General features: G+C 36.8%; 1 protein-coding gene across 1 annotated transcript in view; it reads left to right on the top strand.

The window, feature by feature from the left end:
* PDE11A (phosphodiesterase 11A) overlaps positions 1-14783 on the top strand; it is a 106392-nt gene that overhangs the window by 46638 nt on the left and 44971 nt on the right. Inside the window, exons 7-10 of the mRNA XM_005520010.2 lie at positions 2364-2439; positions 3819-3886; positions 4238-4330; positions 6997-7047. Of these exons, the coding sequence (XP_005520067.1) occupies positions 2364-2439; positions 3819-3886; positions 4238-4330; positions 6997-7047 (288 nt within the window). The remainder of the gene's footprint in view (positions 1-2363; positions 2440-3818; positions 3887-4237; positions 4331-6996; positions 7048-14783) is intronic.

The following is a 14783-nucleotide window of genomic DNA, read 5'->3' as shown; positions in this document are numbered from 1 at the left end:
AAATGTAATTTACATTACTTTTGAGCACTGCAACTAATATCAAAATTTTGGGTTTATATCCGAGTGGCTGTGAGATGTGTGAATGTTTATTTTAAATTATTTTTTCTATCCAGTAAGTTATCCTTCTGGTCTTTTGTTGTTGACACAGCTTTATACTGTAAGCACAAATCACTGAATTAGTGTATGACTTAAAGCAGTTACTTTGTCCATGATTCTTTGATTTTCCTATTCATACATGATAACTTCTCCTACCAATTGCCTTGATATTTATGCAAACTGATTTTTATTGCTGAAAATTTGTTGGTGTTCAGTGTTATCAGCACCAGCATTGCTAGCTGTTGGGGTGACTGGGGCTGTACACAGACAGAGTGCAAACAGAGCTGGTATCCAGACAGACAAATGTTGTTTGTGATCTAACTTAGCCAACCAACAGTTTAATTTGCTCAAATACACACTGAATTGGGTACTTCTTCAAGATACTTATCACTCCCAATAAAAGTTTTTGTGTATCTTAAGGTATTTATTTCCTGTTATAAAGGTGTAGCTACAGATAAAAATGTAAGTATACTTAACATCTAAATAAATGTTAGAAACATATGGAAGGAAAAAATCTTCACTGAATTCTAGTCCAGCATTACTATGGAGGACTTGGCCAGCAGTTGGACAGCACATTAATCACAGCCTTGGTCAGAAAGCTTCCCAAAATATATTACTACAGTAAGTGTTCTTGGAAGTGTTTCATGTTGAGAGTTTGCTTGGTTCCAATTTTATTCCACATGTCATTAAAGGGATTATCTCTCAAACCAGCAGAATTTTTAGAAACAAGAAAAAATAAAAGAGGCCTACTGTAAAAGTATAAAGGAAAACTGCATTGATGTTAATCTGTTCAGAATTGTAAGAAGTACAATTAATGCCTGGGGCGTTTAGATGTGGTAACTTAAAGCATGCTAGTCCATGATGTTTGCAATTGTACCTGTATTATATCATGTCCTGAATAATTCAGCTATCTCTTATTTGTTTCACACTTAGTCCTTTCCAAGTTGGAGGCACTGCCCAATATATATAAAGAAAATTATATAAAGGGCAATAATAATTTTCTTTTGATGGGTTCCTATGAAAATTTAATTCTTGAATTCAGTTTTTCTGCTAAATTATTTTTTCAGTCAAGAGTAGTAAGAGGAATATAGTATCCCTCATTACTTAGATAGAATCAAGCATACGTTTATAGTTATGAACAGAAATTCTGTTCTTCTGCTTCTGTTGAAAATCATCTCTTTTTCTCAGAACACTACTTCTCATTTGCAAATGTTGATGCTCAATTTTCAACTCATTCATCAAGAATTTTATACAAAAGTATTTTGCAGTTCATTTTAAGACATACATCTGAATCAGTTATTGCCCTGCTACCCAGGATTTTGGTGTCACTCCACACTGGTTTCAGTGATGAGTTCTGAGTATGTATAAATAGACAGTAATCTAATTAAAACCTGGGCTATATCTTTTGCTACCTAGGAGATCACAGTGATCCTATTCTGCTTCCTGTATATGAATTATTGCTGGTCTTTTAGTTTTCTTCTATTAAAGATTGCCTCTAGCAGTGGCAGTTTTAGTAAGAGAACATTTCCTGATCTTCTGTGAGTGGACTCATTCCACTCTCTAATCTCTTTTGAAAAACTGTTTTCTGTTCATTAGATTTCACAGCGGTGGCACTAAAGAATAACCCTTATTAATTGTAGAAAAAAGAGAATCAGTGACACTTAAAATACTGTAAAAAATAAACTGTAAAGTTGTATACTGTATTAGATAGAAAACAGTAAATTGGCATTGGAATGAAAGGACCAGTTATCTCAAATCTAGGGTTTGGCTCATCCTTACATTTTTTACTAACTTGCACTTCTGCAAAGTTCCCTACTTACTCTCACCTTTCTTCTGAAAAGGTGTATTTCCCATAAGCCTCCTTTTACAGCTGCCTTGCTAAGTCCAGTTTCAGTTTGACAATTGGGAAGAGTACTTCTAAGGCAAACTCGTTCAGTGAAAGTTATCTCTGCTAATCCACCAGTGTAAGTAATCCAGAATTTGTCTGGACATTGCCTCGATTATAGTTGGTCTTTAGTGCCAAATCAGAGTCAAATAGTGTAAGCTTCATGTGGCAAAGATGCCAGTGTTTGTATTTTCTTTGGCAATTTTTAGAATAATCATGACTTTTGGCTACTGTGGATGAAGTTTTAGCAGATTTTTTTCTGAGAGCTGATTAATATGAAATGACGTTTATAATGTAAACTCACTCCTTGACATTTCTATGACTGTGATTTAAAAGGCTGGAAACAGCACCACTAATGGAAGCTCTCATTTCTACATTTTAGGCTGACCAAATTTCTGGCTTTCACATAAGATCTGTTCTATGTGTCCCTATATGGAACAGCACCCACCAAATAATTGGTAAGACTTTCCTCATGGCTGCGTAATATTTGTGCTAATATAAATTTAGTTCTATCCTTTTAATTCTATGTTCCTTTTTCTTCTTTTTCCCAGCTGAATATTGTTAAGAAGTTACAGTGCCTAGGATGCATGCTAAGTATCCAAGAAGGGATGTTTTGACTTGGATACTGTATGGACTTTTTCAGCTTTCCTGCTGTGCTGTTGTTAAGTTACATATTGTACTGAACTTTAATGAGATGAAAACAGAAAGTCGAACCATATTAGTGAAAAATGTTTTATATGCATTGATGTTTTCCTTGGGTTTTCTTCTTTAGCACATGGGCAACTGTTTCTGCAGTCAAGTGAAGTGGTCTTTTCCCTCTAATGATAACCTCTGGACGCAGTCAGGGAAGATTTACTGGAGGGGCTGTGGCAGTGCTCAGGGTTGCCTGTTGCAGTGGTGGTTGCTGGGCCAGGATGTGACAGGGTTTTAGGGGATCTTTGATAGCTCCACAGCTGTGCTACGCCAGCAGTTTGCCCTGTGCTATTACGTGCTTTTGGCACAAAAAGGAGTGCTTGTAAATACCAGTGCCAGATTCCCCTGGTAACTTTCCTCCTAAGAACTGACGTCAAAGCCATTGCGACTTACACTGTCAGGGCAAGAGTTAGATCCCTGTGCATTGTGGCTGTCAGGGAGAGCTGAGATCAGTAGTGCATTGCTGAAGGCACTTGTGTCACGCAGGATCTTTGAGCTGCTTTAGCAGAGATGACGTGGGAGTCTTTTAAAAATACGTCCTGTTGTTTATTGTGAACTGCGCATTATCTTCAAGAGGAAATAATCTGGACTCTTGGCAGCTGATTACTGTTAAAGTATTTTTCTAAGGGCTTATTGTAGCTAAATGAAATAGAAATGTTTGTTGCAGTAGAAATCAGCATTAGTTCAGAAAACGCATTTTTTTCAATGGCTCAGTAAATTGATGAACCAGTCATGAGTAAAAAGGGGTTTATATACCCCGATGATGCTGAATTAACTATGATTTTAGGAATGAAGGTATTGTTTCAGTAAATTGTATTGGTAACTCCAAATTTTTAAGATAACTTGTGTGATTGCTGTTAGCAAAATTATCAAGTTCTTTCTCAAATAGATCTTTAACCTTTTGTGAAAAACTGTAACTTTTAGATTTTCAGTACTATACTTAGAGAGGAAAGAATAACAGCTGAAAGTACTGATATCAAAACAGTAAAATTATTGCACATCTGTGTCTAATTATTTTCAGAATAAATATTTGCATTTTGCTTTTCAGTTTGAAATATGTGGTTTACATTTTACCAATGAATAAAACATTCTGCATTGTGCATGAATGAATGAAGATTATAATTCATATTAACTCTTTCTGAAGGGGTAGCTCAAGTGTTGAACAGGCTTGATGGGAAATCCTTTGACGATGCTGACCAGCGGCTGTTTGAAGTAAGAGGCATTCAGTTCAACATTAACATACGTTTTCAGTAGCATTTGGTATTTCTCAGTAATCTGCTTCAGTCCACTTCAGGGATGGGGGGAGAATATCTTGTGGTTTGACATGAATTCTCAGTAATCCTCACTTAGAAGGTGGCGTCCTAATTAAAACAAGTTTCTGGCATCTAATCTCTCATCTGGAGGCCAGTGACTCACCTGCATTCTTAAAATAGCCTGTTTAAACATGATTGTTCCTAATATTTCCATGCAATTTCTTTTAATGATTAAGCCAGTATTCATCTTTGTGCCTGTATTATAACCGATTCATAATTGACTCTCTTTTTTTCTCTTTTTAAATTTTAGGCTTTTGTTATTTTTTGTGGCCTGGGTATCAACAACACAATTATGTATGACCAAGTGAAGAAATCCTGGGCAAAACAGTCTGTGGCTCTTGACGTATGTGTACATCTTTGTGAAACCATTTTTGCTCCTAACTGTCACATGTAAAAGAGCCCACTATATTTAAAAATACTGTGATTATTTAAACTTCTCTAACCAGATTCAACAATATAGCACTGTTGTCTGTTATAAGATTTTAAATATAATTTTAAACATTATCATATTAAAAATAATCTTGGTGAGAAAAAAGCCTGGAGTTTTGAGAATAGCTTTACAAATTTATATTATTCCTACAACAATAATTAAGAGTGGTTCAAATCGAACTTTCAGATCTTTCTAAAAGCACTATACAGGACTGATTAATCTTAAAACATTGCTCTGAGGAAAGGGAAACATCACTAAGATACTGGTATTTTAAATTTCCCATGTGATAAGAGAAGAAAATGATCTAGTTATCCCTGATGTGTGCACCTTTGCCTGTGTAACTCCTTTGAGTTTCTCCAGTACTCACCATTACAATAAGGATCACAAAAATAACATTGGCCTGAATGAGTTACAAAGTTCTTTCCATTAAAAGAAACGCCAAACCCAACTGAACTACTATAAAGAGGATTTATTTCTTTTCTTTAGGGTTTGAGATATTAATCAGCAGAGTGGGGTTGTGTCCTGTGATGCACACAGGCCTATTAAAGCTTTCCAAAGTCCGTAAGACAATCAGTGTTAGAAATTCTAAGCATAAGCAGCTTTCTTTATTATTTGTATATATCTATCCATGTAGGAGGAAAAGTTAAAAGCTTACTTGTCCAGGTCTCTTGCAAGATCCCTTGTACTTTACATGCCATAGCCATGAATTAGTGCAAGCCTTCATACATCCCAGAATTTGTGCAATATGATACCTTAGAATGAATGCTCCTCCTGGTAAGAAAAACAAGCAGTGCTAGATGTCACACACAGATATATAGGGATAAAACTTGACACAGAAGTTTGTTAGTTGCTGCTGAAATAAAAGAAAATCAAATTTTTTTGGTTTAAATTACAGCTTCCTTCTTTGATCTAAAAAAAGACTAATAACCATATAGCTTTCATATAGAGTATAGAATTGATAAATAGCCATTATTCTTCCATGAAGAGTAATTCTTTCTAAAAATGGGAAACAGCTTTTGATAACATTTGCATAAAGTGATGGAAGATGCAGGAGAAAAGTGCTGAACACTAGAATGGTATGAGATGAAAGACTGGATTTTCACTAATAGAATACTTAGTTAAACACTTCATTAGTGTTTAGGTATTTAGCTATAATGGTAATGAATGGCACTTGAAAATTACATTGATATCAGATGTAAAATGAATGAACTTGTATATATCATAATAATATTATTGTATTATTATTGTATCCATATATCCTGATACAGGTTTTCATATGGTATTCTGATAAGACTGACTAATAAATAGATGAGCAAAGCATAAATAAATGATCAGAAATGTTGCCATGATTCCAAGCGAGGCTAAATACTTTTTTTATACTAGGGACACAAAATTTGCAAATTATTTAAATATTAGAATAATAAATACTAAGGAAGACTGTAAAAATATAGAGGGATATAATGAACATAGATCAAGAAGAAGCTTGATGAGAATTTTGGTATTAAGTGTAATCTGTCATAGCAGAAGAAGTAATTTGACTAATCTTACCAATTTCTGAGAGAAGTTGCAATATGGTTAGATGGAAAAATAGATACTATTTGAGAAAGGACATGATGTATAATCATACAAAGTAAAACGGGGTACAGAACAAATGAGTTTATGTTATTTATTCTTTTACAGAGCAGGAATGAATCCCTGTTACTGTAAAAGGTGGCATCTCTAAAACTGATAAGAGTAAATACATATTGGGACTTACTGCCATGAAGTATTGCAAATCAAAGCCCTGTGAGACACAGTTTAGGTGTTTGTGTGAATAACAGAGACATTCATAGATGAAAATGATTTCAAAGTGAGAAGTCTGTACCAAAGCTTTAGCACATCAGCAGGTCAGGTGTGGGCAGGAGGAGCTGTCCTTGCTGGGAGTGCTCTGGCTCTGGGAGCTCACTCCTGGACCAGCAGCTCATCCCATGCACAGCCAGACAGACCATGGTGGGTCCAGAGCCAAGGCTCCCTGGCCTTCTGCAGTGCTTGTTCACTGTTAGCCCACAAGGACAGAACACACTACAGAGAAATGGCTGCATACTAAGAGGTAATTAGAGCAGGTGTGCAGTACTTTGTACATTTTATTTGATGCTGCCATCTCCAGAATGTATTGAAGGGAATTCCAGATGCAGCACAGAGGTGCTGGTATTTGGATGCAGCGATGTGCCACTGGTATAGGCATTAAAGCTTTTCAGTATAGCAAAAGGCATTATTAAAAGTCTGTAAATCTACTGTTATTTTTGCATTAAATTCTTTCTCTTTTGATTGTAGAACTTCAGGAGAACAATGTAGGAATTCTCATAATATTGAATTACTTACTGTTCATTATTCCCTATAAAACTCCTGGCAGTGTAACTGCCAAATGTATGCCTGATAACCTGTAATTAGCTATTACATGCTGTCAATCAGAACTGAATTATTACACAAATGCTAATTAAATTTGCTTTAAACATAATTGATTAGACTGCAGTACAGAGCCCTGATATTGCTACTTGTCAAGTGTACAAAAATGGCTTTTATCTTTTGTTCTGGGGCAGGTGTTGTCTTATCATGCAACATGTTCGAAGGCAGAAGTTGATAAATTCAAGGTAAGCTTTAAGGTTTTAATATACTTATTTCTGAAACTGTAACAGTAAACTAATATTTGTCTAGATTATATGAGAGAAGTTTCACATCATAAGCAGAAAATCTTAATAAAAAATTATTTACAATGGATATATTACATGTAAGGCTGTTAAGCAGGGAGGTGGAAAGTTTCTTTCAGAGGATAAGGAGCTGCCGTGGTGGGTGCACAGCAGCAAAGTCCCATTGTCCCAACACCAGCTACTGGCACTGCATGTCAGTGTGGGTTTGGTGGCCTCCTCACCAGGAACCATCACAGGGAAGTCATACCACATAGGAGATGAGAGAGAGACTAGAGCAAAAGAAAGGAACTTGAGACTTTATTATAGCATGGAAGCTGCCCTGTGTTTACTAGAAAAGTGGAGCATTCACTATCCTGATTGTGCATAAGCTCAGAAGGCTGGACAGGAAGGTGAGGGATCTTCCAATTCCTGTAAGCAGCCTTGGCAGAATGTGAAAGTGATGTGTTCTGAGGGTAGCATTGGTAGGGACGAATAATTACATGTTCTTACTGAATCCTGCCTTGCCATGGCCTAGAAAGTGGGGGAACAGTGACCTTGAGCTTTCATCACTGCCAGCACTCCAGAGCCACTTTTGTGATAGACTGTTTGTCTTTTCCTGCTTGAGGAGGCACTTGGGAAATTTGGTGATGCTTCCCTTGGCTGTGAGGAGGCAATGCAAGTAGAGGGCTCTTCAAACCTGTTTGGGGGGCTCTCATGGTGGGTTATCACTGTTGGTCTCTTGGACCCACAGTGTATCAGAGACTGTAGAGAGGTCTGGGAAGGAGATCTGGACTGTTGTGACCCCACATTGCTGGCATTCCCTGCTCTAGAGCCCTAGCATCTGTCTGGCTGAAAAATAGCTTTTGGGTGGTTATTTTGGCACTTGGCTGTCAGGCTGCAACCTGCTTTCTGCACCACGGGGATGGCTGTGGTGAAAGGGGGAACACATGGCTGGCATGGAGCTGATACTGCTGAGTGATCTGGGCTGAGGAAGGGCAGCTCTTGCTGGTTAATTAGTTTGTAGATTATTGCCCAAATGATGGCTGTGCCTGGTATCTGTATTGATACCTGGTGATAGGGGTGTAATGTCCTCCCTCCCCTGTAGTTACTGGTATGATTACCCACACTTGTGTATGCTGAAGATGAGATTACTGAAGTATTGCTGGAATCAGCATGCTGGAAGATCATCCAACACTACAGGAAATACTTTTGTGTGCACAGTAAGTTGTATTCAGTGTTTGGCAAAAAGAACTTGAGAAAGAAGAAAGGAAGGGATAGAATAAAGGACCATCAATTTTCTGCTTTGTTTTTGTATTTCTATTTACCTTAGAATATGCACCTGTAATATACTTTCTATGACTCTCAGGATTCCACCAGTATCTTTGTATGTACCAGAGGGCCATAGTTGATTGCTGTCAGCCACTGAAGGACAGCTCTCCTTCATAGTCTTTGTAGCTGAAATGACAGCTTGCTATGTTACTCTTTGGACTCAGATGCTGCTGTGATGAGAAGCTATTCTACTTGTTTTCCCAGGTGACTTCATTAATATACCAAGTAAGAAATGTCTTTTTGTTATCCATTTACCTTGAAGGCATGTGACTATCCATTTAATGGCCAATAATAAAGTAAAAGGAAATAAAAAGCATTTATTCATTAATAATTCCAAAAGACATAACTCCAAAAGATACATTTCTTATAAAGAACATAGATTAGAAAATAAGGAACACAACCAAGTTATGCTTAAAGTCAGGCTATTTTTCAGAAAAATTGTCCCTTTTCTATATTTATGTCCAGTTGTCTCACTTTCAATTCCTGACAAAATTACTTTCAAGTAGTCTTTGTTAATGCTTTTACACCACTGGATGTAAACAAAACAAAAGAACAAAAACCCAGAGACAACCAGCATGTCTTGTGGGCCTGTGACACAGAGCTCACCCCAGAGAGGGCCATCCATCTGTGGGATGAAATTGCTCCCATCTCCCTGCTTACAGCTGGCCTCCCTGCTGAGGTCTCCAGAGGCATCCTACCCTGAAATCACTGCTCTTTCCCCTGTTTGTTATATCGTTATATTTTGTATAAGCCCTTTGTTATATTAGGGTCATCTTCTAGACTTGACTGGCTAATAAACCATCCCTCCCTCTGGGGGTGTTTGGGGCTAAAAGTGTCCCCTGTCTGTGTGGTGATTTATTGGCAGATGTCAGAGCAAATGTCTGTTACGATTTACCCCATGTCCTGCTTCAGTCAGAGCAGAGACACACACACACAGACAGGAACATCTAAATGAGACCAGTGCCAGGAGATCACTACTGGCTCCTGACTGACACAGCAACCAGCAGTAATTAATGACTTTGCAGTGACAATACACTGGAGTTGACAGCTTCTCAACATATTATCCCAAACATGCTGTAACCGGACCCCAAGATCTTGGAAATAATTACATGCTCTTGTAGTACAAGATTTTTCTTTCCCTCGTTGTAATCTTGTTTTTTATAGTCTTCATAAAATGTTTTTTCATTAATTTTTATTTGCTTAGGATCTCAAGAATATTCTGATAAAAAGTGAAAAATTGCAAGTGTACTTGAAGTTTATTTTTCCTCTGGCTTTTACCAGTGAATTATTTTATTGCACTATAGAAAGCCTAGCAAGAGCAGTTAAAGTTGATTTCTTTATTTGAAATTTCATCAATAATTTCTTACTGTTAGTGGATGAATTAACAAACATACAAATTCACAGATATATCTGGTATCTTTTTAAGAATTAAGCATAATCACTGTGAACAGGTTCTGTAAAATAAATAACGTTTATTTCTGTTTCTTATAATCCCATCTAAGAATTAATGAAGCAAGCTCCACCTTGATAAGAAACCCCTAAGATATTAAACCTTTCTCCAGATGTTTATCTGGGAAAAAGTGCAAAGCATTATTGCTGGAGGAGCTGGAAAGATACAGAACTAAGTTCACAGTATGGAACGATAAAACATGAGGGTATGAAAATGTACCATGTTGTACAACTGGCTACTAAAATGTTTTTAGATTTTTTTAGATTTTCAGGTTTAGATTATGATGGCTTCAAAAATATTTTAATTAAATATACTGTTAAATTCATGCATAAACTGCATACTTTTTTAGGTTCTCTGATATGTGCTATATTACTGTGATAGGTAGATTTCTGATACCATTCCTTCAGATACAGAAAGAAAAACTAAACTATACTTTTCATGGGCACTTGCAAGTAAAACAAACAAACAAAAAATTACTCGGAGTGCAAATTTCTCTTAGAATGTCTGAAATCTTCGGCCTGATTTATCACAGTGCTTCTGCTCTCTTGCATCTACATAACTATGCTGAATTCAAACTGAATTTTGGCTGGATAAGCTAAAGTAATGCACCATTGAATCATATAAATATTAATCTTATTTTCAAAGAAGTTAGAAATAGCTATGCTTTTAAAAACTGTGGCAACTCAGTTTTCCCTTGTATTTTAGACTTAAAAGACTATTCTGTCATTTCTGTTGTGTGCTAGTGCTATAAGCATTTGTGTCATTGGAATAGATAAGGCACTTGAAATCTGATTAATCTGAGATTCAAGTTATCCTATAGCATTGTGCTATAGTGCCAGGTTTTTTCTTACTGAAATTTGGGTTTTGCAAGCCTAAATATAGTTATGTGTTAGACAAATATAGATACATGAGTAAAGAGCGCAGAATTGTGTCCAGGATAGGATATTTATAGCAAGAGTTACTGATTTATGAGACAGTAATGAACAAGTCCTGTGACTTAGCAAGCAGCCCCACAAACACACATCACCTTTAAATTTAACCAATGTAGTTTCCAAAGAGAATATGTAAACGCTGTCCCATTATGGGCAATGTACAAGAAGCTATTTTTAAGCAGCAAGCCTAATTGCGCAGCTGTCAATGGTATAAGCAAGATCAATATTTAATGACTATGATGCATTATTTATAGCCCTGGGAGAGATTCCCTTTTTTAGGTCAAACAGCACAGAGGAGAGATACACAATGGAAAATAATGTATCACCTGCTTTACAGAACCTTCAGTTCAAAATGTAGCATGAATAACAATTTCTCCGTTTTGTAGCCTCAGTTGTGGCTATTTAAGATCTACCTTCACACAGGGAGGCTTTTGTCTCTTTCTTCAAAACACTCTTTAACTACTGAATGATGAAAGAGCTGAACCAAAAAAAAGAAACAACTTTTAAGACTGCTATTGTATATGACAATGTAAACAGTTGAATTCACGCAAGATAATGGATCTATGTGAATTTGATACTTGGAGTGAGTTATGTATGGTTGAACATTTGTTTTTCATGCCTTAAATGTATAACAATGGGCAGCACAATGAAAAAAATTCAATTTTTGTACTGATTTTATCTTCAATATTTGAAACAACAGGGAAAGCATTCCTCTGCTATGTTATTCTCTGCAGTGATGTCATCTTTCAATTTAGAACTACTTTAATTACTTTTATAAGCTTGTAATTAAACATTTTTAGTAGTTTATAGTAATTACTTCATAGTCTTCATCAGTAATGAAACTCCAGAAAGGCAATTTGGCCTTTGTTTTGGACCATTTATGAAATACTGCCATAGAATATGGGGGGGTTATGCGCTGCTGCTTTCTGTGGCACTGCTGTGTGCATCAGTTTGGTACCTGTGTTTCCCAACTCGCACTGCAGCAGCAGCACGGCGAGCTGTGCGCCCAGCCACGCGCGGGGGGAAACGCCGAGCGCTTCCCGCACTACGGGAATGTCCAGATTGGCCTCCAAGGCTGCTCACACACTCCCTTTGGCTGGCACTGAGCTTCTCCCTAGTGCTGTTCCAGCTGCTCAGGTTCCACTGGGCACAGCAACAATTGCATAAAAACTAAAGAAAAACTTTGAGGGTAACCAGGGCTTGAGTGTTGATAATGAACTGTGCTCCCTTTGTCCCTTTTGAGAAAGGTACATGATCACAAGGTGTAAAACACAGTTTATTTCTCTGCTTTTCCACATCCACTGCCCACGTAAGAGGAGAACTAAAGCACCACATTAAGAGTTTCATAGTTCATAAAATCAAGGTCTTTATTGCATTATGTTGTTTTGTATGCTTTGACATGTGCCCATGTCTTCAGTTGTCATGGAAATAAGAAGTCAAGAACACATTGCATACACTGAAAATAATAAACAGTGATAAAATAGTGAGTGTTTATACTGGTTTCTGAAATGTGAGGCTGTCATCTGACTTCAGACAAGTGCTCTGTGGTTCAATTTTTTTCCAATTTCAGTGAACAGGGAAAAGTGGAGTAGGGAAAGATTGTTCATGGTGTTTTCTCTTAAAATGTCTGGATTTAGATACATTAAATGAAATTAGGGTGGAGATTTTAATCTGATTAAGAATCTCTCTTCAGCAAACTTGTAGTTAATCTATATGCCCTATCAGTGTAGATGTTAATGAGTTAAAATGAGGAATTAGCAGAAAGAAAAGGTAAATAGGTAAATTGAGGCTGGTCTTCTCTAGGTCAGGGAACCTCCAACATGCAGCTCACCAAAGCAGAAAAGAGTGCACCGGGGGATATGGTTTTTTCAGTTCAAATAGTATTCCCTGAGAAGTTTTGCTTATTTCCTTCCATGAGGTGTCTTACCAGAAATAGTCAGATAAATTCTGCATGTCAGAGACATGAGAGGCACCTTTCAGGAGTTGCTTGTGGAGCTGTCCTGCTGGACTGGTGCCATATTACAGTGCCTAACCTAATTCAAGGAAATTGAAAAAGCTAGTGAGAATTCTGAACTTGGTTTCAAAAACTTTTAAACATTCAGTTTTATTAAAATCTCATCATTTGAGTTTATCGGCTTCATAGGTAACCAGGATGAGATAAAACAGCTGCAAAAGGTCACCGGGGGATTTCTCTTGTAAAATTTCTAAAATGGCCATATTTATTTTTTCAGGTGAAAACATAGAGCTCCCAGAGTGAAATATTACCTTCCCTCCAGGGCAAATGGAATATGAATTTTCCAGGATGTTGTGGAGGGAAGGTTCACAAGGAGTACTTCAGCCTGGTGAGGCTCAAGCTGCCCTCTTGGGTCCAGCCAGCCCTGCCTGTTGGCTCTGGAGGAGTTCTGGGGAGGCTGCAGTGGTTGTGAGGACAGATCTGCCCTCTGAATATTTGCAGTCTGATGGAGCAAGTTCCTTGCCTTTGTGGTGCCAAATCATCTGAGCAGGGCAGGGCACTGCTTCGTGTTTTGGTTTCCCATTTGCAAAGTGGGCACAGAAATATTAAAACATCTGTGAAAGGTCTCAACAATTCTACCTTCAGACTGCAACAAATTTGTGTGATGCAACTGTATTGCATTTATATAAGCCTGCACAAAACCAGTTTATTTTCTAGTGTAGGAGATACGTAAATCCTATTTTAAAATAAACCTTTCTCTTGAGGAAAATTGTATATGATTTGGGAGAGTTAAGGTCAAATTCAGAAAGAAGCCTGGGGCCTGGAAGCTAGATAAAGCCCACAATTTTAATCATATACCCATGCCCAGACAACTTTTTCTGTTAATTTATGAGTTTAGCACAAGTCTTTAAATGAATTTTTAAAAGGGATAGTCTTCTTTCAGCAAGGAATAGATTCTGGTCTGGACTGCTTCAGAGCAAGGGATTGCAGAAGACAATAAGGAACTTCTGTGGAATTTTTTTAATATGCAAAAGCAAAATATATTTATTTCAACATGTTTATGCTATGCACAATAATATTTGGATTCATTTACACTGTAGGTTAAAAAGAAGGGATCTTAAGTGTTATGATTTAAAAAGAAAAAAGAAAAATCAACATTTATATTCTAACTGTAAAGACACACAGTAACAAGAAATACTAAATAATAAATGACTATTTCCAAATAAGCTACTTCATAGTTGTACCAGAGCTTAAATCTCCTCATTAAATAACTTAAAAATTAAAGAACTTTAATAAATTAAAAAAACAGAAAATTAAAATATGTGCATGATCAAAACAGGCTTTGTACTAGTTGCTTTAAAAAGCCTTCTCCAATGCTGAAATAGGTTTCAATTGATCTAAATAATTCTAATTATTTCTTTTATACTCTAATATTTACAGTACTTAAAAAAACATTCCAAGGAGTTGAAAAATATTACTGACTTACTGCCTTTAATAGCGGCTGTTTTTCAGTTTCTTAGTAATTACGCACAGTAATACAGCGATACTTAAACAACAGACACTTTCAGCAGAGGACTAATAAAGCACTTAGGATTATTAATTTGTCCATACTGAAAAAAGCATGCTGCTCCTATGCTGCTCTCAGATACTGGATTTTTGTTATTCACATGGGAAAGCTTGTGTTTGTTGCATCTGTTTCCATATGCAAAACCACAATTGGTCCAGGTCTTGAAAATGCTTAGGAAAACAAGTTAGAAAAAGCAATTGCTGGAGCACAGCATTGCTCCCAAGTGAAGATGGGATGATTTATTACCCAACAGACCTGTTGTCTGTCCTTCAGTCTGATCAGTCATCATGGTCCATAAGAATCCCTTGTCAGATGGAAAACATCAAGGAAGAAACAGAATTCAACATTGCTGCTATTTAACCAGCATCCATGCAAAAAGTGGAAAGGCATGGAATACATTTAAATTGCCATTCAAGCCAGAGGGATATCTGATGGATGATTAAAAAAGAAAAAAATACTAACATTTGT

The sequence above is a fragment of the Pseudopodoces humilis genome, chromosome 8 (assembly GCF_049639895.1).
Source record: "Pseudopodoces humilis isolate 2021_Gansu_Grassland_sample_001 chromosome 8, ASM4963989v1, whole genome shotgun sequence".
Lineage (NCBI taxonomy): Eukaryota > Metazoa > Chordata > Aves > Passeriformes > Paridae > Pseudopodoces > Pseudopodoces humilis.
The sequence above is the reverse complement of the archived record's forward strand: the minus strand, read 5'-3'. Positions and strand labels throughout refer to the sequence as shown.